Here is a 27542-nt window from a genome sequence, read left to right as displayed (position 1 = left end):
TTACCAGTTATCACTTTTTTATTACTCTATTAAAACATAACTACCTGGTTTAAGACTTTATGGTAAGCTATCAAACTATCAAACATATTTAAATAAAAAAGGTAAGAACTAGAAGGGATGATGTGAAATGCTCTGTCTTTTCTTGCCTGACTCCATCAACAACGCAGTGGTTAAACACTTTGTGGTCTGAAAGACTTTTCATTCTGAAAACTACTGAACGATTTAGAAAGCTTTGATAAGCTTTGTATCAACGCATTAAAGCTGGGAAGGAATTTGAGCCTTTCCTGATAATTCTGCTGCATATTCATTCCTTCTCCACCGAATCTGTGACTCACTGTTTGGTCCTATGTGACTATGAAAAAAACACAGTTCAGTGAAGGCTGGGAAAGCCAAAACTTAGCTAAAGGTAAGTGGTAGAGGTAAAGTGATAATTTCAGCATATGCTAAAAGGATACAATCTAAGGTGATTTCAACTTACATGGTTCAATCTTGTATTTACTAAATTTGCCCAATACCTATGGCATCGCTTGTTTTCTTAAGAAAACATGAACATACTTACCCAGCAGTCGGATGAACTACGATTGACTGTGGGTTATTTAAATTCTGGATGATTGTACGTCTTGATTTATCACCTAGCCTTATGACACTGACACTCCTATAAGAAGAATCTGTCCAATAGAGATTCCTCGAAATCCAATCAAAACTCAAACTTTGAACAGCTGGCACCCTGTTAGCTGTGATAATTTCTCTTCCTGTAAATTAAAATATGGACATGGTTTAAAGTAAGCATATTTTATATGATATACATTTTCCTATCACTGCATATTTAAACTTTGTGTGAGCACGCAAAGAGTATTTCAGTAACATGAAATTCTTTAAAAAAAAAAAATAAAGCAACTGTAAACTGCAAAGCAACACATGAGATAAACCTAGAATCTACTCATCTCCAAATGTCTGGATCTCAAAGAATAGATATGATTCTGTTAAACAGAACCAGCAGTGGTATGGCCTGGATTTACTCCCTTGTTCAACCTTTCAGAAAAAATTTCTCAGTACAGAACATCTGAAGAAGAGATACCTGAGTTCACATACTCACAACCACCACCCACAGACAGCACTGATAAGCTGACACTGCCAGGTACGACTGGGGGTATCTGGGAGGCATTCCCGCCCAACCTTCTCATCAACAATTCTTTCATAGCCACAAAGTTGCCAAGTTTGGGAAAGACCAGCAGCCAGAAAGGAAATCAGAACTGGGTATGAAGAGAAACAAAGACCACTTTTTCCTTTGTGAATTTTTATGCCTTTCCCCCTCTTTTTCCTTTAAAAAAAAAAAAAAATGTGAATCAGAGTAAACAATCACACCTCTTTCTTTTGAAGGAAAAAGTCTAGTCTTTTTTCCATTTATTTATATGAGAAATTATACAAAGAAAGTCCTCTGTGTGCTAGACACCATACTAGACATTGAGGAAACATCATACTACTAATAGTATTACTAACAGCAGCTTATACTGAGCACTTAATATGAGCCACCACTTCCCTGATGGCTCAGACAGTAAAGCATCTGCCTACAATGTGGGAGACCGGAGTTCAATCCTGGGTCAGGAAGATCTCCTAGAGAAAGAAATGGCAACCCACATCAGTATTCTTGTCTGGAAATTCCCATGGATGGAGGAGCCTGGTAGGCTACAGTCCATGGGGTCACAAAGAGTCAGACACGACTGAGCGACTTCACTTCACTTCACTTCATGAGCCTGAAACGAGCCCAAGTACTTTACATGAATTCATCCATCCTCACAACAGCTCAAGAGCAGGAATTACTATTATCTCTACTTTCCACATGGGGAAACTGAGTCATGTAAAGTGAAGCGTCTTGAGAGAAATGTGGACACTGTCTTCAAGATATCTATAATGAAGTAGGAGAGGGGAGAGGAGGCAATTAGGGCAAGAGGGAAAGCAATAGAAGAATATTGGCTGCTGTGATGGTGGTATGCACAGGATGGTATGGAAATTATGGCAGGAAGTGCAGGAGGATGAGATGCTTAACCAGCATCACTGACATGAATACGAGTAAACTCCAGGAGATGGTGAAGGAAACGGAAGCCTGGTGTGCTGCAATCCATGGGGTTGCAAAGAGTCAGACACGACTTAGCAAATGAACAATGACAATAGGTGTAGAGAGGTGTTTTGCTTTTATTTATTTACTTATCTTGGCCCCACCACATAGCATGCAGGATCTTAATTCCCTAATCACGGACTGAACCAATGCACCATGAGGTGGAACCAGAGTCTTAACCACTGGACCACCAGTGAAGTCCTAGGAAGAGGTTTCCCAAAGGAAGCGGTGAATGAAGGGCTGTAGAAAAGATGTGGAAGTGGGAAGGACAGACACTGAGGATTCCACATGTTCAGAAGCATGGCTACAGGTTAATAAGTTAATGATAGACGCTAAAAGAAAGGAAGAAGTTTGGGTGACCACCAGATTTGGGGAGGGTGGGGCGGCAGGTAAAAGGTGACACCTTTCCCTTGGGGCAGGAGGTCTGGAGAAGAGGAAGAATGGTGAATATTTAGACGAATTGGTTTTCAGGTGATCTGTGGGATATCCAGGTGAAGTATCCAACAGGCAATTGGTGCAATGGATGTGAAAACCAAAATGTGAGCTTGGTTTGAGACTTTTGGCACTTTCTGCACGAAGCCTTCCCTGACCTTTCCCTTCATTCTCCAGGTTAGGAAGAAAAGCATTCAGAAAATGGCCTATCATAAGTTTCCCTACACTAATTTATACTTACTACATTAGATGGTAACCAAAGACACAGAAGATGCAGAATTATGTGGAAGAAAATGCACAATTAGAAGAGAGGACCCATGTTGAACACTAGAGATCACAATTGCATATAGGACAGATAAAGAAAAAACAAAGCTAGTGGAGGTGATGGAATTCCAGTTGAGCTATTTCAAATCCTGAAAGATGATGCTGTGAAAGTGTTGCACTCAATATGCCAGCAAATTTGGAAAACTCGGCAGTGGCCACAGGATTGGAAAAGGTCAGTTTTCATTCCAATCCCAAAGAAAGGCAATGCCAAAGAATGCTCAAACTACCACACAATTGCACTCATCTCACACACTATTAAAGTAATGCTCAAAATTCTCCAAGCCACGCTTCAGCAATACATAAACCATGAACTTCCAGATGTTCAACCTGGTTTTAAAAAAGGCAGAGGAACCAGGGATCAAATTGCCAACATCCACTGGATCATCAAAAAAGCAAGAGAATTCCAGAAAAACATCTATTTCTGCTTTATTGACTATGCCAAAGCCTTTAACTGTGTGGATCACAATCAACTGTGGAAAATTCTGAAAGAGATGGGAATACCAGACCACCTGATCTGCCTCTTGAGAAACCTGTAGGCAGGTCAGGAAGAAACAGTTAGAATTGGACATGGAACAACAGACTGGTTCCAAATAGGAAAAGGAGTTCGTCAAGGCTGTATATTGTCACCCTGCTTATTTAACTTATATGCAGAGTACATCGTGAGAAATGCTGGGCTGGAAGAAGCACAAGCTGGAATCAAGATTGCCAGGAGAAATATCAATAACCTCAGATATGCAGATGACACCACCCTTATGGCAGAAAGTGAAGAAGAACTGAAGAGCCTCTTGATGAAACTGAAAGAGGAGAGTGAAAAAGTTGGCTTAAAGCTCAACATTCAGAAAACTAAGATCATGGCATCCGGTCCCATCACTTCATGGGAAATAGATGGGGAAACAGTGGAAACAGTGTCAGACTTTATTTTGGGGGGCTCCAAAATCACTGCAGATGGTGATTGCAGCCATGAAATTAAAAGGCACTTACTCCTTGGAAGGAAAGTTATGACCAGCCTAGACGGCATATTAAAAAGCAAAGACATTACTTTGTAAATAAAGGTCTGTCTAGTCAAGGCTATGGTTTTTCCAGTGGTCATGTATGGATGTGACAGTTGGACTATAAAGAAAGCTGAGCACTGAAGAATTGATGCTTTTGAACCATGGTGTTGGAGAAGACTCTTGAGAGTCCCTTGGACTGCAAGGAGATCCAACCAGTTCATCCTAAAGGAGATCAGTCCTGGGTGTTCACTGGTAGGACTGATGTTGAAGCTGAAACTCCAGTACTTTGGCCACCTGATGAGAACAGCTGACTCATTTGAAATGACTCTGATGTTGGGAAAGATTGAGGGCAGGAGGAGAAGGGGACGACAGAGGATGAGATGGTTGGATGGCATCACCAACTCAATGGACGTGGGTTGAGTGGACTCTGGGAGCTGGTGATGGACAGGGAGGCCTGGTGTGCTGTGGTTCATGGGGTTGCAAAGAGTCAGACACGACTGAGCAACTGAACTGAACTGAACTGAACTGAAAGAAAAAATGTTTAAGGAACAGTAGAAATAATGGTCAAGAAACAGAAGGAAATTCAGGAGTGTGTTGTCAAGGTGAAAAAAACATTTAAGAAAATGACTAAGGTGCCAAAGAAAAGAACTGAAAGTTTATAACAAAGTGACTGGAGGTGACTGGGATAAGATTGGTTTCAAGAAAGTGACATAGTGCAAAGAGGTGAGAAATGTAGATATGGAAGTAGGGCTTAAAAAACGTACACCAAACTTTCAAGGTGCTTGTCCACAAACCTGAGGACAGAAGACTGCAATCAAAAAGGAACATGAAGTAGAGGGTGGGTTGAAGGATTTTTAGGATGAGAGAGACTTCAGCATATCTGATGAGGACAAGTCAATAGATAAACAAAAAAAGGTGGAGAAGAGAAAGGATCATTGATGCGGCAAGTTCCCTGAGGGTCAGCCCATACTGACTTCAATTTGACTTCGAACAGTTTTTGCATGTAACTCACTGAATTTCACCTTCTCACTTGGAAAACCAGAGCAAATGTAATACCTCCCTAAGCAAAGTGCAAAGAGTTTAACCACTATTTTAAAAGGCAATTTTCTCTGCATGTGGACTTGAAATTTATTTAAAAAAAAAAAGAAAGAAAGAAAACCATGATGAGAACTGCAGTTGCCAAAGCTATAGGAATCTGACCTGTGGAAGCACCTACGGGAGACAGCCTGTGTGTAGTAACTCTGCAGATGTAATTCCAGTCCTCAGAAAAAAGGTCTTTTGGTTCAAAATAACAGATTAACCGCAAGTTTATCTCCTCTTCCTTCCAGTAGAAGAACAGATGAAGAGAAAGAAACTGGAGAAGGGGTAACTAACTAAATAAAAGGTGAGATATACCAGCAGAGGTGAGCACCAACACCCACACATGCAGAAGCCTCAGCTTGTCTGCACACAGAGGCACCAGATTCTGAAAAGGGCAGGGCTGAGTAACTACCCTAGTACAGAGGCTTCCCTGGTGGTCCAGTGGTTAGAATCTGCCTTGTAATGCAAGGGACACTGCTTTGATCCCTGGTCAGGGAAGATCCCACAAGCCATGGAGCAACCAAGTCCGTGCGCCACAACTACTGAGCCAACACTCTACCCCACGAGCCGCAACTACTGAAGCCTGCACACAAGAGCAGCTACCGCAATGAAAAGCCCACACATTACAAGGAAGAGGAGCCCTCGCTCGCTTCAACAAGAGAGCCCACATGCAACAGTGAAGGCTCACCACAGCCAATAAATAAATCAAAAAGGTGGTATGGTGAACAGCTGAACCCAACCCCGAGCATCTATGACACTCCTCGCCTCTGCACCCTCTAACAGACCTGAGAATTTTTTTCCTCGGGGGGAACTCAACTCAGAGAGGCTGCAGGCTGAGGACATGTGGCCCGACAGCTCTGCAGAGAACTGAACACAGGAGATTATGCCTGTGAACACTGACCTGAAGGGGCCCCCGCCCCCTCTCATCTGCACTGCTCCCAGAACACAGGTACTAGTTTCCCCCTCTTACTCCTCACCCCCACAGGGAGAAGGAGCATCTACTAAGAAGAAACTGACCATCTCCAGAAAGGCTTTGCTGATACTGACATTTGGAAACTTCTCAACAAAAAGGCTTTGGAAAAGGAAATGGCAACCCACTCCAGTGTTCTTGCCTGGAGAATCCCAGGGACGGGGGAGCCTGGTGGGCTGCCGTCTGTGGGGTCGCACAGAGTCGGACATGACTGAAGCGACTTAGCAACAAAAGGGCTGCTTGATCACCAACTGATGAGGCCCATTCATAACTATAGCTTTCTGGTTAGCACTTTATAGCTTTGCTCTTACTATCAAACAAGGCTCAAAGAAATTTAAGTTTCCTTCATAAAAAGGATATCTGAAAACAACCCCAAAAGAAAAAGCAACCCAAAGGAAATGGAAAGAGAAAAATCAATCATTTAATGTAATTAATATCTTCATAGACTAAGAAAAGATTAAATTTATTTTTCTATTAATTAATTAATTTATTTGCACTGGGTCTTAGCTGAGGAATGTGGGGTCTGGTTCTTTGACCAGGAATCACATCTGAGCCCCCTATTTTGGGAGCATGGAGTCCTAGCCACTGAACCACCAGGGAAGTCCCAGGCTTTATTTTTAAAAAGAGATAATCAGAGAGCAAGAAGGAGCTCTTCAACATTGAAAATCAAATATCTGATAGACTAAAACTAAAATGCCAAAAAAAAAAAAAACTCACAGAAAGTAGAATGAAATGATAGAGATGAAAACCAAGAAAGGAAAGATAAGAAGAAAACAGATGATTAACCTAACATGCTTGAATAGAAAAAAGCAGGGGCAAGAAAACTCCCTTGGAATAGGAGAGAAATCTCAAGATGAAAAGGATCACAAAAAGATTCTAAAAGTTTCCAAAAAGAAACAAAAAGACTCTCCCCCCAGAAAGGTCATATACACTGAAATGCTACTGCAGATGGCACAGGACTTCCGACATGGGCTTCTAGAAGACAGTGCATCAGTGTCTTCAAATTTCTAAGGTAAAACTACTTTCACCTTACACCTTGTCAAATGATCGAGTTGCAGGGCAAAATAAAAGTAGATTCAAACTCAAATTATATACCACCCTACCCATTGAAAGCTACGATACAATGTGTTTCAGCAAAGTATGGAAATAAGTCTGGAAAGAGAAATAAATGGCTTGCCAGAAATAGGAAAACCAGCAGAGAGAAGCAGCAGATGGAGGTCAGAAGAGCTGTGTGCCAGATTCAACTATACAGCAGAGGGGGAAAAAAATCACAGATTTTGCATTTGATAAATATGTAGATACACAGACAAGCATTTGATAGATCTGTTGGGGGAAAATATAATAGCTATAGAAGAAACTAAGCAAATGAAGATGGAACAATTGTCAAACTCCAGGGGGAAAAAAAATCAACATTTGTTCAAGAAATGTCATCATGAAAGACTACTTGATTTAGCAGTGAACAAAAAATTATGTTCTAGCTTTTTAGGGAGAAGGAGAGGGAAAAGGAGAGCTGATTCCTTATCTGTAACAAGGAAAATAAATGTCTAAAATGACAAATCAAGAAAAGGTACTGCAACAGAGAAGAATAACCCTGATTCCACATTGCATCTATTCCTTTAGCTCTAACCTTTGTTCTCTGCTGCCTGTGCTTAGCGTGCAGGCTCGGCACCTTTTGTAAAGGAATGTTGCCTATGGGATAAAATACACAGCATAGCCCATTCTCAAGGCTGTGACATTTAAGGGTATAAATTTTCCCTTCATGTAGAGATAAAGCCCTGGAGTAGGAAACAGCAACCCACTCCACTATTCTTGCCTGGAGAATTCCTTGGACAGAGGAGCCTGGGTGGCTACAGTTCATGGGGTCGCAAAGAGTTGGACACGACTGAGCAACTGAACACACACACACAGATAAAAGGCTTCCCAGGGGGCCCTAGTGGTAAAGAATCTGTCTGTGATGCAAGAGACGTCGGTTTGATCCCTGGGTCAGGAAGATACCTGGAAAAGGGAATGGCAACCCACTCCAGTATTCTTGCCTGAAGAATTCCTTGGACAGAGGAGTCTGGTGGGCTACAGTCCATGGGGTCTCAAAGAGTCAGACATGACTGAGTGACTAATACTTTCTACTTTCTTTCTATAGAGATAAAAAGTTGCAGAACAGAGAACAGCTTTTGCTTTGTTGGTAGTTTATAGGAACATGGTAAACAGATTACATGGATAGCTCCAAGGACAAAGGATTCACCAGCCAAATCCTCTCTGCTTTTAATACAAAAGAGGCCTGAATTCTAACTTGGGTAAGATGCTTTTTTGGGATACTAGTCCACCATCTTCTTGGTTTGCTGGCTTTCCAAATAAAGTTGCTATTCTAGCCTGCCATGCAGTGAGTTGTATGAGCTTGGACTCAGTAATGGTATAAGCATTAGTAAGTATTAGTAACTTACTAATTACTAATACTTACTAATAATTGTATTAGTAAGTTTTAGTAACAGCATAAGTATTAGTAAGTATAAGTATTTAGAAACATGGGGACAAAAGAATGGTAAGGAATTACCTCTAGTGAGCAAGTCTCAGTTGGGGCAGGGTGGAGCAGAGTAATAAGAGTTTTTCATTGATAACAGCTATAATAATAGCTTTTGTTGTTCTTCAGTTGCTAAGTCATGTCCAACTCTTTTTGACTCCATGAATTGCAGCACACCAGGCTTCCCTGGCCTTCACTATTTCCTAGAGTTTGCTCAAACTCATGTCCATTGAGTCAGTGATGCCATCCAACTATCTAGCTAACATTTACTGAAAGTATTTACTATTTTCCAGGCATTATTCTAGGTATTTTAAATGCATTAACCTAAAATCCTATCAAAAACATTGAGTTATGTAGTGCCTTTATTATTATTCCTATTTCACAGTAACACTCCCAAGATTATACAACTAAGAAATGTGAGAACTCAGGATTCGAAACTAAGCAGTGAGCTCCTGAGCTGGCCCTCTTAGTTGCTTTGTTATTGTGGCTACTCTTTTTTTTTTCAGACTTCGGTTTTCGACCCATTAGTGGATGGTAAAATCAGAGTACTGGATCATGATAGTACCCAACTGATAAGGTCTGGCTGATAGTACCCAACTGATAAGGTCTGACTAATTTATCTTTCTGTGAGGATTATGGAGATTTTAACAGAATTCCAGTCAACTAGAAACTTACAGTAAATCTGTATTTACATATAATTCATATCTTTAAAAAATAAATATTCTTATTCCATTTAGGTAGTGTAGCAACTCTACACAGAGATCATTCCATCAGCTCAATCTGGCCGCTTGAATAAAGGGAACAGCCTCTAGTCAATTAACCCATTAACAGCTTTCATATATTTAACCCTCCTTTTATGAAGTGTCGATATGGTAATATTTGTAGCTTTCCAATTACATCAATAATTGTTTTAAAATTCAGTCTCATTTGTAACTTATTTTGAAAATAAAGGAAGTGTTCTCTTAGACCTAATTTATAGATTTCCCTATCTAAAAATATTTAGCAAGCTTAGTAAAAGATCCTGCTTAAGAAGTGAATGCAAAAGTTTTATAGGGCAAATGATTAGTATTATTATTGAAAACAGACAAAACAAGAAAGAAAAAAAAAAACTTTAAAACCATTCTCACCTGTACCATCGAGCTTTTGTCTATAAATAATGTTTTTCTTTGTATCTGAAAAAAAGATAGCCTTCTCGCGGGCATCAAAATCGATCCCAAGGAAGATGGAAGAAGATCCTGTCACTGGAAGGATGACCTCCGTCTGGTGAGAGAGGGTGAGTGGGATGCCACGAACAGCCAGATTAGATGAAAAGAGCAGAAACCGCTCAGCAGCTGTAGAAAGAAGGACACACGCAGTCAACCACAGCATGGTTCTTGCCTTCTCCCAGTTCCAGAGATATTACTTTTATACCCATAAATCACACCTGATAAGTCTGAAATAAATACAAAAAATATGTAAAAAACATAGTTGGAAATAATGGAAAGAAGGAAAATACTATAAAGGCAGTAAGTATTACAATCTTACTTCTCCCTGAGAAATTTATCCTTAGGATTAAACTTATATAACACATGGTGTCCATATGCTGAATTTCCAAACTGGTATTAACTGAACAATGATTCCATCAAAATTCTCAATTACATTAACTTTTGTGTAGAGATCTATATCAAGAATCCTACTGCAGTTTAGGAGATGTGAAGACCAGCAAAAAAGAATATCAACAGCAACCAGGTAAATTATTTAGAAAGAAATACAGGGAGGAAAGCAGAAAGGGAGGAGAGGAATGAAGGAAATAGGAAAGAAGAAGTGATGTGTAAAATCAAAGAAGAAGGCAGAGACAATGGGCCAGGAAATCAAAAAGGAGAGCATGGTTTTTGCAATGAGGGTGATCTTTATCTGAATCTAGGATGACCTACAGAGTGAACAAATTTGTTCAAGTTAAAATAAGAGGATTTACATACTAATCCAGAAGTAACAGCAGGGAGTAAGAATGTGTCAAAAGCATTAAAAAGGAGAGTTGTCAAAGGGACAATAAATGAGAGAAACAAATACTGTAGAAGTGCATTTCATCATCAGATGAAGACGAGGCAGCATTATTTTAATGTGAGTAGACGTGTAGGTGATCAAAGAGGAAGACTACGCATTTAAGGCACAAATGAAAACCAGAGCATAGAAGCAGATACAGAGAGAAAATCTGAACTGAGGAGTAAACACCAGATGAAGAAATGAGCTACCCCAACACTTAGGAGTTTAGTTTGGAATATAGCAGTAAAGCGAGGTGGGATCAAGATGTGATTACCTGACTGGCAAAGTGGCGAGCTAAGAGAAGTTAATAAAAGTGATGGCAAGTGCTTCCCACCAGGGTTAAGACTAACATCTAAAGGTATACATGTGGTAGACTAAAGGGCTCAAAATTAAATCCTATGAATTTCAAGAGCATACTTTAAAGAAAGAAAGTGATTTCAGGAATGAGAGTCACCCAAGGGGTGAATGTGTCCCAAATGATGGAAATTTACATCTTCAAACATGTTCTTCTTCATACAAAAGGAATGGTACCTACAAAGGAAGATGCCCATGGGCTACCAAAAGCTTATTCACTGTGAAGAAGTGCTACAGGGAGCTGGCCCAGTCCCAAAGCAGTGCATGCACAGCCCTGTGCTGACTGTCAGAAAGAGAGTCCAAAAGTGATCTTACCAACACAGTGATAGTCATCCCAATCCGGAATGTAGCCAAGCCTACACTTGCAACGGTAACCCAAACCACCATTGAATGTTCTGTGGCTGAGGACACAGATGTGCTGACAGCCCCCATTTTCATGTGCACATGGATTTCTTGCTGGAAGGAAAAATGTACATTGTTAAATCTCAATTAGAAATGCTTATTTACCCAAGACATGCGAAGCCATTTTGCAACCTGTGGGTGAAATGGGTTTGAAACTCCTTGGAGACATCACTACTGGTTATTACTGTATACATCCATTTAACTGCTCTCAATCCCACTGCTGCTCTTCAATCTACTCTTAAACTGCTAGTGGCAAAAAAAAAAAAAAAAAAAATTCCTGCAATTGAATAGCCTTGAGGGTTCTTATCCTCCCAGTAACTATATCGCTTTGTCTGCTAGCATCAGTGATTAAAATATGACTTCCCCCAAATAACCTCCCTGGATACTTAACTTTGTAAGACAATTTACCACCAAAGATTCTAAGAGGTAAACATTATTATCCCAATTTTACAGAAAAGGAAACCAAAGTTCCAAAAGGTTTGACAACTTGCTCAAGATTATTTAGTTGTTAAACAACTAAACTAATATACAAATCCAGATCTAATTCCAAAACCCTACATGTCAGAAACACAAACCAGTCTATACATCCAAAAACAATTCTCAAGGCAATGACTTCAGAAAGTTTACTGTATGCAAGACTGTCAAAATTTTAAATGTCTGCTTTTGAAATTGTTTTCTTATCCTTTAACTTACTCTTTAAAATAGTCTCTTTACCTTCTCAAGTAGATTCATTTTGAGAAACACAGGCAGGTATCATTCTGAGGCAAATAATATAATTTAGATGATGAAACTGGGTTATACTTTTGGTCAAGGGCAGATGTGAGTTTAGTAGCCCATGAATTGATCATTCCAAATAGATATTTTCTAATATAGTATATACTTTCATATATATATATATATATATATATATATAGTATATATTTTCCAATGAAGTGTTTGTTTGTGTAGGAAGGGTAGTCATCCAAAACCATCAGTTCTAGAGGTTGGTTGGTTTGGGTTTTTTAAATCAGCCTAATTACTTTATAGTCTTTCTCCAGAAAGCCAGACCCATCACTTAGCATTAGAGGTTTAAGTTAAATCTTTCTTTCTCTGAATTACTGTTCACTGATATTGAGCTTTCTTCCAATGTAGCCTCGTTTGTATTTCTTTCCTTTGATGCATAAGCAAATGCAGTAAAGAGCTATGGACCCAGTCCAGTCATGTCAGTTTAAAACCCTGAAACAAAACTTATCATAAAATAACGTAAGACTTCACAGTGTCTGAATCAAAATATTTCATTTCTTTGACTAATGACTATCTGAGAGACACCAAACCCAATGCTAAACAGGTGTCATACAAGGAAGAAGAAGAAGAAAAAAAAAAGCTCTGGCACTACCTAAATAAAGTGGCCGCTTAGGCACGTCATTTTCTTCTTCTGGGTCTGGCTTCCTTGACTGTAATATTAGGAAGTTGAATTGGGAGATTTCTCCCAGTAGACGAAGGATGGGTAATTTTAGTTTGGTGTATTTGCTGCTCTTTCTCCAGCCTGTAGACAGGATCTGGTATACTGCATATGCCAATAAATATCTGTTAAACACATCTCTATGTTCTTTGTCGACTGGGCATTTTAATTCCGAAATACATCAACCTCTCTAAAATACCCATGACCTGCAAAGCTAATTTCAGCTAGTTTAACTCTCTAGATAATCCATCAAACATTTGAGAACACCTCCCAAATCTCATGAGAACTTTGAGAAAACCTTTCTAACCAAGGCCTGTACCAAGCAGGGTTTTCCCTCTGTTGGTGGGTGCCTACCATAGGGCTGCCTGAGACCATGGTAAACAGTCACTCCAAATGGCTTCAGGGAAGAGCGGTAGTACAATCTGGGGTTAGTCTCCTTGAACTTGTTTGCCTTCAATACAGCCATCTTTGTCCAATCGGTGAAGAACAACTGTCCTTCAAACAAGCTTATTGAAAAGGGATGAGGAATGTCCGCGCCTCCATGAATTACTGTCATCCTGTTACAAAAGAGATACACCATACAGTTTTGATTAAAGGTGGAATTAGTTCACATATATGCTTAAAAGCTAAAAAATTGCTAGCTATTACTATAGAATATATAGTCAAGATACATTTTAAGATGCAGGTGTATTTCTGTCTATACTTGCTAGAAGGACTTCCATGTTGCCTCTAAGAAAAGAGCCTTGGCACTTATAGACCAGTCCCTGCCCTAGCTAAATTTTTTGAGAAATTACTGCTTTCCTACCTGTTCTTCATTCTTTTAAGGTTGCCCCACATATAAAAGGGTTAAGATGTGAAACATCATTTTGAAATTCCTAGGGGAAAGAGTGTAACAAGGGATGGGAAATCTGGTAGAAGATGCCTTCAACACTCACTCCACTCACAACACTGCACCACTGACCATTTCTCAGCCACTAGGGAACAAGATAGCAAGTTAGAAAATTCGACACGTGGCAAACACACACCTATTTCCGATGTCACTCTAGAGAGCAGAAAGCACAGGGCTACCACTGACAGGCCCTTGCTTGATTAAACTGTCAGCTAATCACTTGATAGTGGAGACAGAGTGCCCAGAACTGCTTAAATGGAAGACAACAGAGGTAAGAAGTGCCAGACAAGGGGAAGAAATCAACATTGCTGCCATGACTACATCTACAGAATCAGTCATTCACTGAGGCCACACGAAGTGAGGTGGAGGATGATTCATGAAAGAGAAAAAAGTTAGGCAATTTCTCAATTGTATGATTTATATGATTATTTTTGTCATTAGGTTAATTCATATTCTCACTTTGGGAACCAGTTTCAGTAATAAGAAGTCATAGCCTTAATACTCAATCTCTTCATTTAAACAAATAGAGATTGTGGCAAACTGTGATACCATCCTTACAAATAAAGGAGAAACAAAAGTATCATGGGTCTTTTAATTGTGAAAATAAGATCAAGTCATTTGGAAAAATCATATTGACACAAGTAATTTTTCTTGGTCAAAAGTTAAAGGCTGTTTTAACCAGTTTTTGAAAACACCAAAAGAAGAGGATGTAAAATAGTTAACAATTAAACTAATCTATGGAACAACAGACTGGTTCCAAATAGGAAAAGGAGTACGACAAGGCTGTATATTGTCACCCTGCTTATTTAACTTATATGCAGAGTACATCATGAGAAACGCTGGACTGGAAGAAGCACAAGCTGGAATCAAGATTGCCGGGAGAAATATCAATAACCTCAGATATGCAGATGACACCACCCTTATGGCAGAAAGTGAAGAGGAACTAAAAAGCCTCTTGATGAAAGTGAAAGTGGAGAGTGAAAAAGTTGGCTTAAAGCTCAACATTCAGAAAACGAAGATCATGGCATCCGGTCCCATCACTTCATGGGAAATAGATGGGGAAACAGTGGAAACAGTGTCAGACTTTATTTTGGGGGGCTCCAAAATCACTGCAGATGGTGACTGCAGCCATGAAATTAAAAGACGCTTACTCCTTGGAAGGAAAGTTATGACCAACCTAGATAGCATATTCAAAAGCAGAGACATTACTTTGCCAGCAAAGGTTCATCTAGTCAAGGCTATGGTTTTTCCAGTGGTCATATATGGATGTGAGAGTTGGACTGTGAAGAAGGCTGAGCGCCAAAGAATTGATGCTTTTGAACTGTGGTGTTGGAGAAGACTCTTGAGAGTCCCTTGGACTGCAAGGAGATCCAACCAGTCCATTCTGAAGGAGATCAGCCCTGGGATTTCTTTGGAAGGACTGATGCTGAAGCTGAAACTCCAATACTTTGGCCACCTCATGCGAAGAGTTGACTCATTGGAAAAGACTCTGATGCTGGGAGGGATTGGGGGCAGGAGGAGAAGGGGACGACAGAGGATGAGATGGCTGGATGGCATCATTGACTCGATGGACGTGAGTCTGAGTGAACTCCAGGAGTTTGTGATGGACAGGGAGGCCTGGCGTGCTGCAATTCATGGGGTTGCAAAGAGTTGGACACGACTGAGTGACTGAACTGAACTGAACTGAACTGATGGTCAACTCTAATTTGACTAAGAAGATGAAGGGAAAAAATATGCCATAGTCTGCATTCAAAGGTTGTTTAAATGCCTTTGAAGTATATCAGGTAAAGAGTCAGAATTTCTCTTTAAGGTTTGAAAAATATATAAGAGCAGTATAATCCAGTTAATTCCCACCAGATAATGTTACCTATTTACTAGGGGGGAAATAGAAAACTAAACCTATTTACTAGGGGGGAAATAGAAAACTAAACTATAAAATGATCTTTGGAAACAAACTCTAAGGGACCCAGAATAATGAACTCAGGAGTTAATGAAAATAATGTGCTTCATCTGGGAGTGGGGGAGGGTTTGGAGAAGAGAAATCAAATTTGAGTGTTAACATGGAACAAGTTAAAACTCAGAGCAGGTCACATCATGCAAATGTCAACACAAAGATCATTCAAGTTATGTCAACCAACAAAGCAGTCTTTTAATTCTAGTTCTTCAGTATCCCTCCCCATAAATTTTACGTACTTCTCCCAAACTTATAAAAATGTACTTAAAAAAAAAAAAAAACTTCTTACCTTTTAAGTCCATCATAAGTTACAGTCTCAATGTAATCAAATCGGGAGTCAACCCAGTAAACACGCTTTGATACCAAATCCAGGGTTATCCCACCAGGCCATCCCAGCTTTGTTGTTACCAAGTCTTTTCGGTTGGAGCCATCCATGTAAGCTCTTTCTATCCTCGGTACTCCAAAAACATTCTGCCAATCTGAGAAAAATAAATAACTACAAAAGAAAAACAAAAGATGAGAGAATCAGCTATTTTACAAGTTTACTTAGTAAATATCTTTTGAGATTGTGTGTTTGGATCAATGGAAATCTCTTCTAGCTGATAAGAGAACCATGGAGGTTTAAAACAATAGAGAAATTTTAAAGCATTAAAAATCAGAGACTGTGAAGACCAATTGTGGAGGGGGGGGTCGAAAACTCCAAATAGCAACTATGAAAATGCACAATTCGCAGGCAAAGAAAAAAAAAAGCTTATCTACCTTCTAACCTTCTTAATTTTTTTTCCCCTGTTCCCTGACCCCATCTTTCACTTCTCTATTTACAGCCAGCAAAAATGCTACCAGGAAAAAAAAAAAATCTATCAAGTCATTTCCCTCCTTAATTCCTCATTCTAAGGCACAGTCTAGACATGATATACATCATCTTCAAGGAAGGACAGATCATGAAATAGAAATGAATAATCACCAGCACTTAAGCAGCCTCAAGTTCACCCAACACTTCTAAGACCCAACTGTGAAAATCTAGGCAAAAGCTAGTCTCTATATAACTGGTCTTAAATGTGAAGATGAGGAAAATTTTAATTTATACCTGGAGAAAACACTGATATCTCAACACTTGTCTCTAACAGGAAATCACTAAAAGGGACAGGTCCAGTGGGGAGAGAGTAGAGTATTCAGATTGTTAGCTTAGAAACTCCATTAGGGATTATAGATAGAGAAGGAACTTTAGGGAGGCTTTGGGAGACCACAAAGTTAATGAGCACTCAAGAAAGTAATGGAAAAATCATCAAACAATGTGGGTTTGCTTGACTTATAAAGCAGAGCAAGTGGCATAATATCAAAGCCAGACAGGTGTCCTTAACAACAAAACCAAGCTAAATTGCTTACCAACAAAACCATGCAACAGAAACATGAGACATGCCCCAAAACAGCAAAACAATCATGGAAAATAAGGCCTACAACCTGCCCAGTGATGTCAACAAGTTAATGACACCTAGGGCATGTTCTTTGCATGCACAAAAATACTAATTTAGGGAAAAGTGATATTTCAAAGTGAAAGACACTCGTACTGAGATCTGAATTTTTTCCACAGTGCCATGATGATCCTAGATACGCCTCAAAAACTCTCCCACCCAACAAATAGGAGGAATTAATGACCAAAGACTCAAAGAACGAAAAAGAAGGTGGTCTTATCCACCTCCCCTCTCTTCCTTTGATTATAAAAATGTAACCCACTAAGTACTCGGGGCAGCAACACTAACATCCTATGCTGATAAATCACTTATCTATCACTTTGCCTCTTGCTAAATTCTTTCTGTGCTGAGGCATAAAGAACTGGGGCTCTTGAGAGCCCTCCAAAACACCACCCAGTGGTTTTAGATCTATCCCCTGTTTAAAACAACTTCACAACTTAAGAGTGATCGCATTAATAATGGTTTAGTTGTGACAATACTATTAGAGTGAGTCAGAAAAAAGAATTCAATCTCTCAGCCAGGAAAACATGGCAAACACTAAGCATAAAACTCATACCCCAATAACATTACATATTTTTAGGACATTGGTAGGTGTATTTGGACTGCACATCCTCAAATTGGATTATATTTAGCTAAGCCCTTTAAAGCTGCTATGAAAAGAGATATGAAATAAACAAGGATTCTACAGTACCGAGCATAAAGAATCTTCAACTAGGCCAATGGATGTTTTATCTAAAGAGGGAGAAATGAAACTCAAAAAATGCTGAAATCAGTATGTTTGCAAATAACTTACCCAACAGTTGGGTCCACAGCAATTCCTCTAGGATGTCCCAAATATTCACTTATAAGGGTAATCCGATGGCTTCCATCCAAATCTACCACATCTATGCAGTTGACTCTGGTCTCCACAATATAAAGTTTATTATTTACCCAATCCACAGCCAGATTCTCTGGGTCTTCAATAGAAACACCGAGAACTTCTCTGATACGTGAACCAGAGATGTCAACTGAAAAAACCTGAAAGAAAAACCAAAATTATTAAACCTCTTAAGCATAACTAGTTGGGAGAGTTTTTTTTCCAGGACTTATCTTTGGTGTACAAATCAGTCATTTGAACTAAAAAAAAATCACTAGAGACATTTAATTTTACATCATGGGTTAACAGGAGGTGGTGGGGCATTTTGTTAAAATCATGTGAGGCATATATAAAGTTGAGTTTTTAAAAAAAAGCCTGCATCTCTAATTCTTCAGTAGTTAGTGAAAGTTTAATTCAATGTGGATTTTTGGTGGCACAGGTGGAAATGGTTTGTTTTTATTTATAGCTGTTATTAAATCAGACCTACTAATAATCCAAAGTCTCAATTTTTGGAAAATTTATGGAATTTATCTGTTAATTGAATTAAAATTTTATTAATAGTACAAGGAAATGTAAGAAGAAATAAAATATCTTTAACTCTTTAAGAATCTCTAAAATTTATGTTTTAAAAATCTCCATTGCATTACTCAAAGTTGAAATCAGATCCATCACATTTTCCAAATAAGAGAGCATAATGAAATTTTGGCTGTTAAACAAAATACTGTCAATATTTGTTACCCAATGCTCAATTACAGTTCCATTTAGAAGATGCAGGTAAAATCTGATTTTTATCATCCAGGAAAGCAGAATACTTTTTACATTTTAAATGATCAAGTTTCAAAAATTACTACCAAATATCTATCCAGTTTTGAAAGAATGTCTACTATTTCTTTTAATTAGGCTTTTGGACTCCATTTCGAATAAAATTAAAAGTTGCTCAAGGCTAATCCATATAATAGACTGCTTTGTTTAATAGGTCACATGTAATAGTATAGCTGTAAAAGGTGCTGATTAACATAAAATATCTCAAGGGCCTTTTTTGTTAGAAAACAAAGGAACTTCCCTCCCTACTCCTCCCAAAATGAAAAACTATCAACACTTTGTGCTTGGAGTTCTATCAGGTCCCAAGCTATACTCCAGAAATTTCTATTTACCTTCTTTTGCACAATGTCAGTCCAAAAGACTCTGCGTAGCCGATAGTGAAAATCCACACCCACAGCCAATCCACGATTTTGAGACTCTGCCAGAATCTGAAAGTTGTTTCCACGAATGCTACCCTTTAGCAAATTCCGACCATTGGAGAAGATCACAAAGGCCTCACCAACTAAATGTGAAGAAGGAAGGCATTGTCAGTCCTTAAGTGAACAGAGATGATGAAGTAACTTACAACTATGTTTTCTTATTTGGTTTTAAACCTTCAGAAAATACATATCGGAATGTGTGTGTAGAAATACATATCATTTTACCCATTTTACAGATGGGCAAATTAAGGCACAAAGAGGTTTAATGAAATGTCCAAAATCACAGTAAGTTAGGAACAGAGTCTGTCAAGAACTCAAGTGTCCTAATGCTGGTTCGATAACACTGAGGTATCTTGGCTGATATGGGCACCTTTCCCCAGGTGCAACTTAAGATTGTGTAAAACACAAAACACATTTTAAAGATTAATGGGAAACCACCCAATGTGAAAAACATGGCAATGGTGGATCCAAACCTGCTACACCCATATACTTACAAGAATGCAAAATGAATACAGTTATTCATTGAAGTCTGATTTGCTATGTCAAAGGATAAGGAATAATATAAAAGCCCATCACTAAAGGACTAGTTAGATAAATTATATACATCCAAAAAATGGATTCTGCCACTATTAAAAAACACTGTAGACCTGAAACATTGGAAACCAACTATACTTCAAATAAAAATAAAACAAAATTAAAATAGAGTTCTCCTTGTTGATATGGTAAGTCCTTAAAAATACAGTATGCAACATTAGTAAAATGAAGAACTGTATGTATAGTTTACTACCATATATGTAAAAATAGTTAAATGTCTATATTTACATATTCTTATTTATGCATTTAATAAGCTCTAGAATTAAAATAAACAGTGATTATCCATAGGAGAGGAGAAGTGGGAAACTGGGCAGAGTGGAATGGGTATAGGGGGTGGGGAGGTGGTCATATAACTTCTCAATAATGTGAAATTTTTGAAAATATGAGTATGCACCTGTTCAAAAATAAATAAATGTTAAAAATCAGTTGTAATTAAAGTTAGTCCACAGCATATCAGGTATTTTATACACAAAAACAACTAGAAAATAGTCCACTCATAGATGGGCAAATCAGTTTCAGAAAGACACTAAAAGCAGTTTAAACAGGTATGGGAAAAAAATAATAATAATTGGGAAAAGAGAGTGAAGTCAAGATCTTATTACCCAGAAATCCACAGTGACAAAAATTTTCATGATTTTTCTATACCACAGTATTCTTATAATGAGGGCATTTTCACAAGGTGTAATCCAAATTTAGCAGGTCCATTTTGAACCACCTCTAAAAAAATTTGGCATAAACAGTGCCTATTGATATTTGTCACCTTGTGGTAGGTACATTAATGAAAAATAGGTCAAATGTACTCCTAAAATTTATGTGGTAGGTGATACACTATTTCAGGCCCAAAGTGAACAAACAATCAATAAAATTTTAAAAACCCAACAACTATTAATCCACAAGTTGGTCCCTAACAGCACGAAATTAATGTTGATCCATTCTTCCAACAGTAGGGGCCACGTCTGATTTGTGGTAATCAAACCCGCCATCTGCCTTAATGCTGATATTTCTTTTGACTTCTGCTATGGAGAAGGCAATGGCACCCCACTCCAGTACTCTTGCCTGGAAAATCCCATGGATGGAGGAGCCTGGTGGGCTGCAGTCCATGGGGTCGCTAAGAGTTGGACACAACTGAGCGACTTCACTTTCACTTTTCACTTTCATGCTTTGGAGAAGGAAATGGCAACCCACTCCAGTGTTCTTGCCTGGAGAATCCCAGGGACGGGGGAGCCTGGTGGGCTGCTGTCTATGGGGTCACACACAGTCGGACATGACTGAAGTGCCTTAGCAGCAGCAGCAGCAGCATTGAAAGAGGATAAAAGTTTACTGTTCAGAAACATGACTGTCTTTAATTTACTCACAAGAAGAATTAGCTCTGCAGTGCTTCTGGCGCTCCAAGACATACCCCTCTACACAGTTACACCGGTGATGGCCAATTCGGTCTTCACATAGCTGGTCACAAACTCCCCATATCTGGCAATCGTCAAAATCTGTCAAATAGGAAATAACCGGTTATAATAATGTTTAACAATACAGCTTGAGCACTTTCTGAAAAAAATCGTGGACAAGCTATACAGGAATCTGGTGATGCAAATACCTAAGAAAGTACCCCCTGGGGAGGCAGGGCATAGGCACTGTCATACTAAGGAAAACCCAAGGTTCTTTAAAATCTACATAAAGGATAACATTGCAGGTGATGCACAACACTGCTTGGACTCATTGCCTTTGCATTTCATTTGTTAATGATGGTTTATAAAACACTTGATACAAAATTTTGGTATAATACAAAATTTTGGTATAAATGCATCCTTTTAAAATTGTGCTTTCCAATGTGGTAGACACTAGCTCTCTGCAGCTTCTCGGAGTTATATTTAGATTAACTAAATTGAAATAAACTTAATAATGCAATTTCTCAGTCACACTTGCCACATTTCAAATGCTGACAGCCACATGTGATTAGTGGTTACCATACTGGAGGACACAGACTTCCTTCACTGCAGAAAGAACTGCCTTATATCCAACTGCTCAATGAGACACAAACAAAGTATGCAATAAAGTATCTGGAAAGGTCTGTTTATCCTTTTCTCTGATGTCAAAAGTCATCACCAAAATTAACATCATTTTTAAGTCATGAAAAATACATTCTCTTCTGCTTACTCATTAGCAGTATTCATTCATTTAATATGTACTTGTTGAAAATCCATTACACAATAGAGCTGTGTTCAATGGCCAAGTAGTCCCAGTTCTATCAAATAGTAAAAAGACTTTCAATATAATTGACACATAAACAATACAACATGGGGGCAGGGAAGAAAAACACACATGACTTTCTTAAAGATTATAAAGCTTAAAGGGCACAGAAATTGTCCTATCCTTGGATAACTGGTGCCAAATATTTCATTTGACCCTTGAAGTTCACATCCAGTCTTCACCCTCTTTCACCCTGCTCTCTTTCTTTGAAGAATGATGTCCACAGCCTAAATCAACAGGCTCCTATCCCCTAGAGCTTCAGAAAATTCTCAAGTAAATTATAATTCCTGAGACTCACAGATCTAGGGTTCTCTAGAATTTCTAGGATCTGATAACATTTGCAAAGCTGTGGGTTGAATTCTACCACACCTGCTGCATGCCCCACCATCCTGTGACTCCCCAACAAGAAAGACTAAGAAGGAATTTCCTGGTGGTCCAGTGGTTAAGAATCTGCCTTGCAATCCAAGGGACATGGCTTTGATCCCTGGTGGGGGAACTAAGATCCCACAGCTACTGAGCCCTTGCACTCTAGAGTCCAGGCTCCACAACTAGAGAAGCCCCCGAGTGCCGTTAACTAGACAGAAAGCCCACGTGCCACAACGAAGACCCAGCACAGTCAAAATCTAACAAAGAAAAAACTTTAATTAAAAAAAAGACCAAGAAAGTCCTGGGATCAAGATAATCATTCCCGTTTTCCCTCTAGATCAAGTTTAACAACACAGACCAGCACATCTTTCATCCCCAGGACTGTGACAAAGAAAAAATTAATCCAATTTGGACATGACAAGGTAAAAAGACAAGTGGGTATAGACCAAAGGCCAGCATTTGATCTATTTCTTCTGTGCCCTCACTTCCTTTCTGAGAAAACACCACGTAAGGCTTTGCTTCAGTAGGAATGTACAGGACATTCGCCCTCAAACTCCCAGGGTATCATGACCTCATTTTGAATCCAAGACACTATGACTATGTCTAAAGATCTGGAATCACCCTGGAAACAGGAGTTCTCATGTCAAAAAGAGGGTGGAAAAGTCATAACTAGGAATTCTTGGGTGCAAATGCCCTTCCTACCATCTGGGTTACAAGTACTGTACAGGTTTAAATGAGTAAATAAACACTGTCACTTTTAATGACTGAGTAAGATTCTGTTCATTATTACAAAGAATGAAGGCTAATTAATATCCATTGTCAGCCAAAAGAAAGACAAGAAAAATGAAAGGGAGACCTGAGGATTTTAAAGAGAGTAGAAAAGGTAATGGAAACTACAAAACACTAAATTGCTGCTTCAAAATCCTCCTTCCCAGCCCAAGTCACCTTGATTTACTTTCCTTTTTACTCTTTGTCCCTTCTTACCAACAAATACTGCTTTGAGAGTAATTCAAAAAAAATCCTGCTCGGACACCCTCTGATCCAGCTGGCTGTGTGCAATCCCACCATGCTAAATGACCTTCCTGCCCTAAGGCTGCACCACGATGTCATTCCCTCAACAAACAGCATGTCCTTGTCAATCAAAAACAATAGTCCAGTGAATTGCTCTGGAGGCTTGCCTCAGAGTCTCCACAGCTAGGTCAAGACTACCAGGAGAAGAAGAATGGTAGAAGGCAAGATTTCCTGTCATGATTATTCCATTTTATTCTTAACAATCACTGAGGCATCCCCCGGGGAGCCAAGGCTAAACTGATAAACGTTGCATAGGTTTCCAACACCTGAAGCTTCTGTGGTAACTCAGGCATGCAGACGATTACAGGCATACAGAGAATGTTTGTTCAACTGAAATGCTTGAAAGAGCAGACCTAAACAAGTCTCTAAAAGCTCAGCTGAAATGAGTGTAACTGGTTTCATAATGTCATGTTTTGAAACTAATAGGTTCTCTTTACCAAGAAGGCAAAATATAGTCTTCTTGAAATGTGAAATAAACATTAACCCAGCTTCAAAACTCAGAGGCAAAGGTACATTCTTAAAGGACAAGAAAGGTCACAGAGAAAGTCTCTGCAGGTAGCAGAGGGCCTCACATTCACAAAACTCAAAATTGCAGACTTTTGAGCTTGTATCCAAAAGAGGTCATCTGTACTAAAGTCCTAGGTACATCGTAAAGGGACTGAAAGATGTTTGTGGACCTTAGAATTAGTGCCCAAGTATCGGACTACTTCCAGTAGTAGTAGAACCAAATGTGTTCTTGAATTCTGAAATGATCCTGTGTACAGCATAATACTGCAAAATTCGGTTACGTTCATTAATAGATTTAAATGTAAAAATCTTGTTATGAAAGTTTTTCATTTCTTAAGGGATGCAAAAAATTGAAGCAGCCTGGACCTCTTTCTGACCTACAACTCAAACCTCATCACAGGCTTAAGTATTAGAAAAGATGTTGGAAAACATGTTGGAAAATGTGGCTCTAGAAGGGAGGCGGGGGGTGAGGGGGGGGCGGGTATTGAGAGACTAAAGAATAGGTTGCAAGGTATCACAAGAATGAACCAGGGATTCTTTTTTTTTTTTTTTTTAATTTGATTTTATTTTTAAACTTTACAATATTGTATTAGTTTTGCCAAATATCAAAATGAATCCGCCACAGGTATACCCGTGTTCCCCATCCTGAACCCTCCTCCCTCCTCCCTCCCCTACCCTCCCTCTGGGTCGTCCCAGTGCACCAGCCCCAAGCATCCAGTACTGTGCATCGAACCTGAACCAGGGATTCTTAAAGAGCAAATCCCTTTTCCTGAAAACATTTCATGGCCTATCGAGTTCCAACTACAAGGCGGCCCAGCCCAAATTTCTCTTTAGGATTGAGAGGAAAAAGAGAGAAAAACAAATGTAACACTGAGAATGTGGCTTCCGGTATCTCTACTGGAATTCCTTTTCTAGTAAGAGAAAGGGGAAAGGCCTAGAGAACTAAGACTGGAAATCAGATTGGCAGCTGGGTGGCAGTAAAGGGGGAAGAGTAGCCTGACATGTGGCAGACAGCCGGAGCAGTCTTACACTTACAGAAGACAGTGTAAGCAGGAAATAGACTTTCTCCAGAGTTTGTAAACCAGAGTGATTCTTTTGTGCTTGTTTATTTTATTTATTCATTTATTCATTTTTGCCTACACCACACACCTTGTGGGATCTTAGTTCCCTGACCAGGGAACCCTGGCCCTTGACCGTGAAAGCTCGGAGTCCTTAGTGCTATGTAAATAGCTGCCTGCACACAGAAAGTTCAAGTTTTGCTTTCTGGAACTTTCTGCCTCCCCATTCCCCTTCTTTTTTTGATTCCCCAGTTGACTGAATTGGAGATTGAAGAATTCACAGATCAGATCAGTCGCTCAGTCGTGTCCGACTCTTTGCGACCCCATGAATCTCAGCATGCCAGGCCTCCCTGTCCATCACCAACTAAGTTCACTTAGTTGGTGTTCACTAAGACCCACGTCCATCAAGTCAGCGATGCCATCCAACCATCTCATCGTCCGTCGTCCCCTTCTCCTCTTGCCCTCAATCCCTCCCAGCGTCAGAGTCTTTTCCAATGAGTCAACTCTTCGCATGAGGTGGCCAAAGTACTGGAGTTTCAGCTTTAGCATCATTCCTTCCAAAGAAATCCCAGGGCTGATCTCCTTCAGAATGGACTGGTTGGATCTCCTTGCAGTCCAAGGGACTCTCAAGAGTCTTCTCCAACACCACAGTTCAAAACCATCAATTCTTTGGTTCTCAGCCTTCTTCACAGTCCAACTCTCACATCCATACATGACCACTGGAAAAACCATAGCCTTGACTAGACGAACCTTTGTTGGCAAAGTAATGTCTCTGCTTTTGAATATGCTATCTAGGTTGGTCATAACCTTCCTTCCAAGGATTAAGTGTCTTTTAATTTCATGGCTGCAGTCACCATCTGTAATGATTTTGGAGCCCAGAAAAATAGTCTGACACTGGTTCCACTGTTTCCCCATCTATTTCCCATGAAGTGGTGGGACCGGATGCCATGATCTTCGTTTTCTGAATGTTGAGCTTTAAGCCAATTTTTTCACTCTCCACTTTCACTTTCATCAAGAGGCTTTTTAGTTCCTCTTCACTTTCTGCCATAAGGGTGGTGTCATCTGCATATCTGAGGTTATTGATATTCCCAGATAGGGAGGGCCAACTGTATTTAGCAAGTATGGCTATATAATTCTGCTTCCAAATATATAAAACAGCAATACACAATATATCAAAAGAACAACCTCCATCATTAGGTACTGGACAGATATATAAGTAGCTAGCTTACTCACTCATCATCCAACCACTCTTTTGCCATGGGCACCTCACAAAAGTGTCTCAGAGTTAAAACTTCATATTGGCCAGGTTTTCAGTGAAGACTGTGTTGCTCTTTGTTAACAGATCCTCCTCTCCACAAATACAAACTTCTTGATGTTAAAGGGAGCGCCCCCAGTGCCGTGAGCACTGTGATGAAAGACTGTCACTTACCGACGCAGTTATTGGTTCTATTTTGGTTGACAATAAAACCTGAGGGGCAGTAACACATCCCTCCACCTGGTGACCTGTGGCATTGGTATTCACATCCCAAGGACGGACACAGATTCACATCTAAACAGAGAAAAAGACTTTGTGAAATGAAAGGTGATCTCCGGACAAAGCTGATTTATAAGAAGTAAGAACTTTCCAAAGTAAAAGCTCAGTAAGTATGCAGTAACACCATTCAAGCCTGCAGTATGATGCAATAAAAACTCAGCACATATTTTTAAAAATTCATTATAACTAAGTGCAAGCACAAGGCATCAGAAGTGCTGTTCATGAAAAAAATCTGGTCAAAAGTCTATCTTTGTGTCTAGAAAGATATTAGGCTATCTAATAGAAAGATATCTATCTAGATATCTATTTCTTCTATCTAGAAAGAATAGAAGGATATTCCTAAGAATTTCCAAGCCACTGAACACTAAACACTAAACTTTTAACTTAAAAAGCTAATTAATCCAAGCTGCTGCTGCTGCTAAGTCGCTTCAGTCATGTCCGACTCTGTGCTACCCCATAGATGGCAGTCCACCAGGCTCCCCTGTCCTGGGATTTTCCAGGCAAGAGTACTGGAGTGGGGTGCCACTGCCTTCTCCGAATCCAACCTAGCTTCAACTAATTTTTGTTTTCTAACTTTCGCACTAGGACTGTTTAAAGGGGCTTCCAAAGAAATGGGGGGGGGGGGGTGGTGGATATAAAAGAAGCCATAGAAGCCTCTTTTTTTCATGGAAAAGAAATCACCAAAACTTTAGGGTTACAGTTCATGGTCACTGTTAGGCAACTACAAGATAATTCAGAGAGAAATCAAGGCCATGAATTGCATTTTCCTACAGGACAGCCGGCTATCCACAGAAGTGATGGCTTATAGTGGGAAAATATTCTACGGCTGTGGAGTCGGGGTAGGGCAGTGAGTAACTCCAAGTATAGATCCCTGAAACCAGAAGTTTTTGAGTAAAGCTAGCAACACTTTTTCCACAGGTGTAATCCAGGGAATAAAATCTCCAGAATACTTCTAGAGTCATCACAAATCTCCAGAATACTTTTAGAGTCATCACAATTACCATTAAAACCATTCTTCCTGGGAAGGAGATGCAGCGGGTTGGGGGAGGAAGAGTCACAGATATTTATAAACTCCTCCCATCAAGAAATGGAGTCTATTGCTTCAGTC

The 27542-nt window shown here is 39.4% G+C and overlaps 1 protein-coding gene across 1 annotated transcript in view; it reads right to left on the bottom strand.

The window, feature by feature from the left end:
- The window catches only part of LRP2 (LDL receptor related protein 2), a 177048-nt gene that overhangs the window by 95380 nt on the left and 54126 nt on the right, over positions 1–27542 (bottom strand). The window contains exons 9-17 of the mRNA XM_027558351.1: positions 26330–26449; positions 21010–21138; positions 18974–19143; positions 17757–17980; positions 15781–15987; positions 13003–13205; positions 11121–11261; positions 9557–9760; positions 560–752 (exon numbers count right to left, since the gene is read on the bottom strand). Of these exons, the coding sequence (XP_027414152.1) occupies positions 560–752; positions 9557–9760; positions 11121–11261; positions 13003–13205; positions 15781–15987; positions 17757–17980; positions 18974–19143; positions 21010–21138; positions 26330–26449 (1591 nt within the window). The remainder of the gene's footprint in view (positions 1–559; positions 753–9556; positions 9761–11120; positions 11262–13002; positions 13206–15780; positions 15988–17756; positions 17981–18973; positions 19144–21009; positions 21139–26329; positions 26450–27542) is intronic.

This window comes from Bos indicus x Bos taurus, chromosome 2 (assembly GCF_003369695.1).
Source record: "Bos indicus x Bos taurus breed Angus x Brahman F1 hybrid chromosome 2, Bos_hybrid_MaternalHap_v2.0, whole genome shotgun sequence".
NCBI lineage: Eukaryota > Metazoa > Chordata > Mammalia > Artiodactyla > Bovidae > Bos > Bos indicus x Bos taurus.
This window is presented reverse-complemented; position numbering and strand designations above follow the sequence as displayed.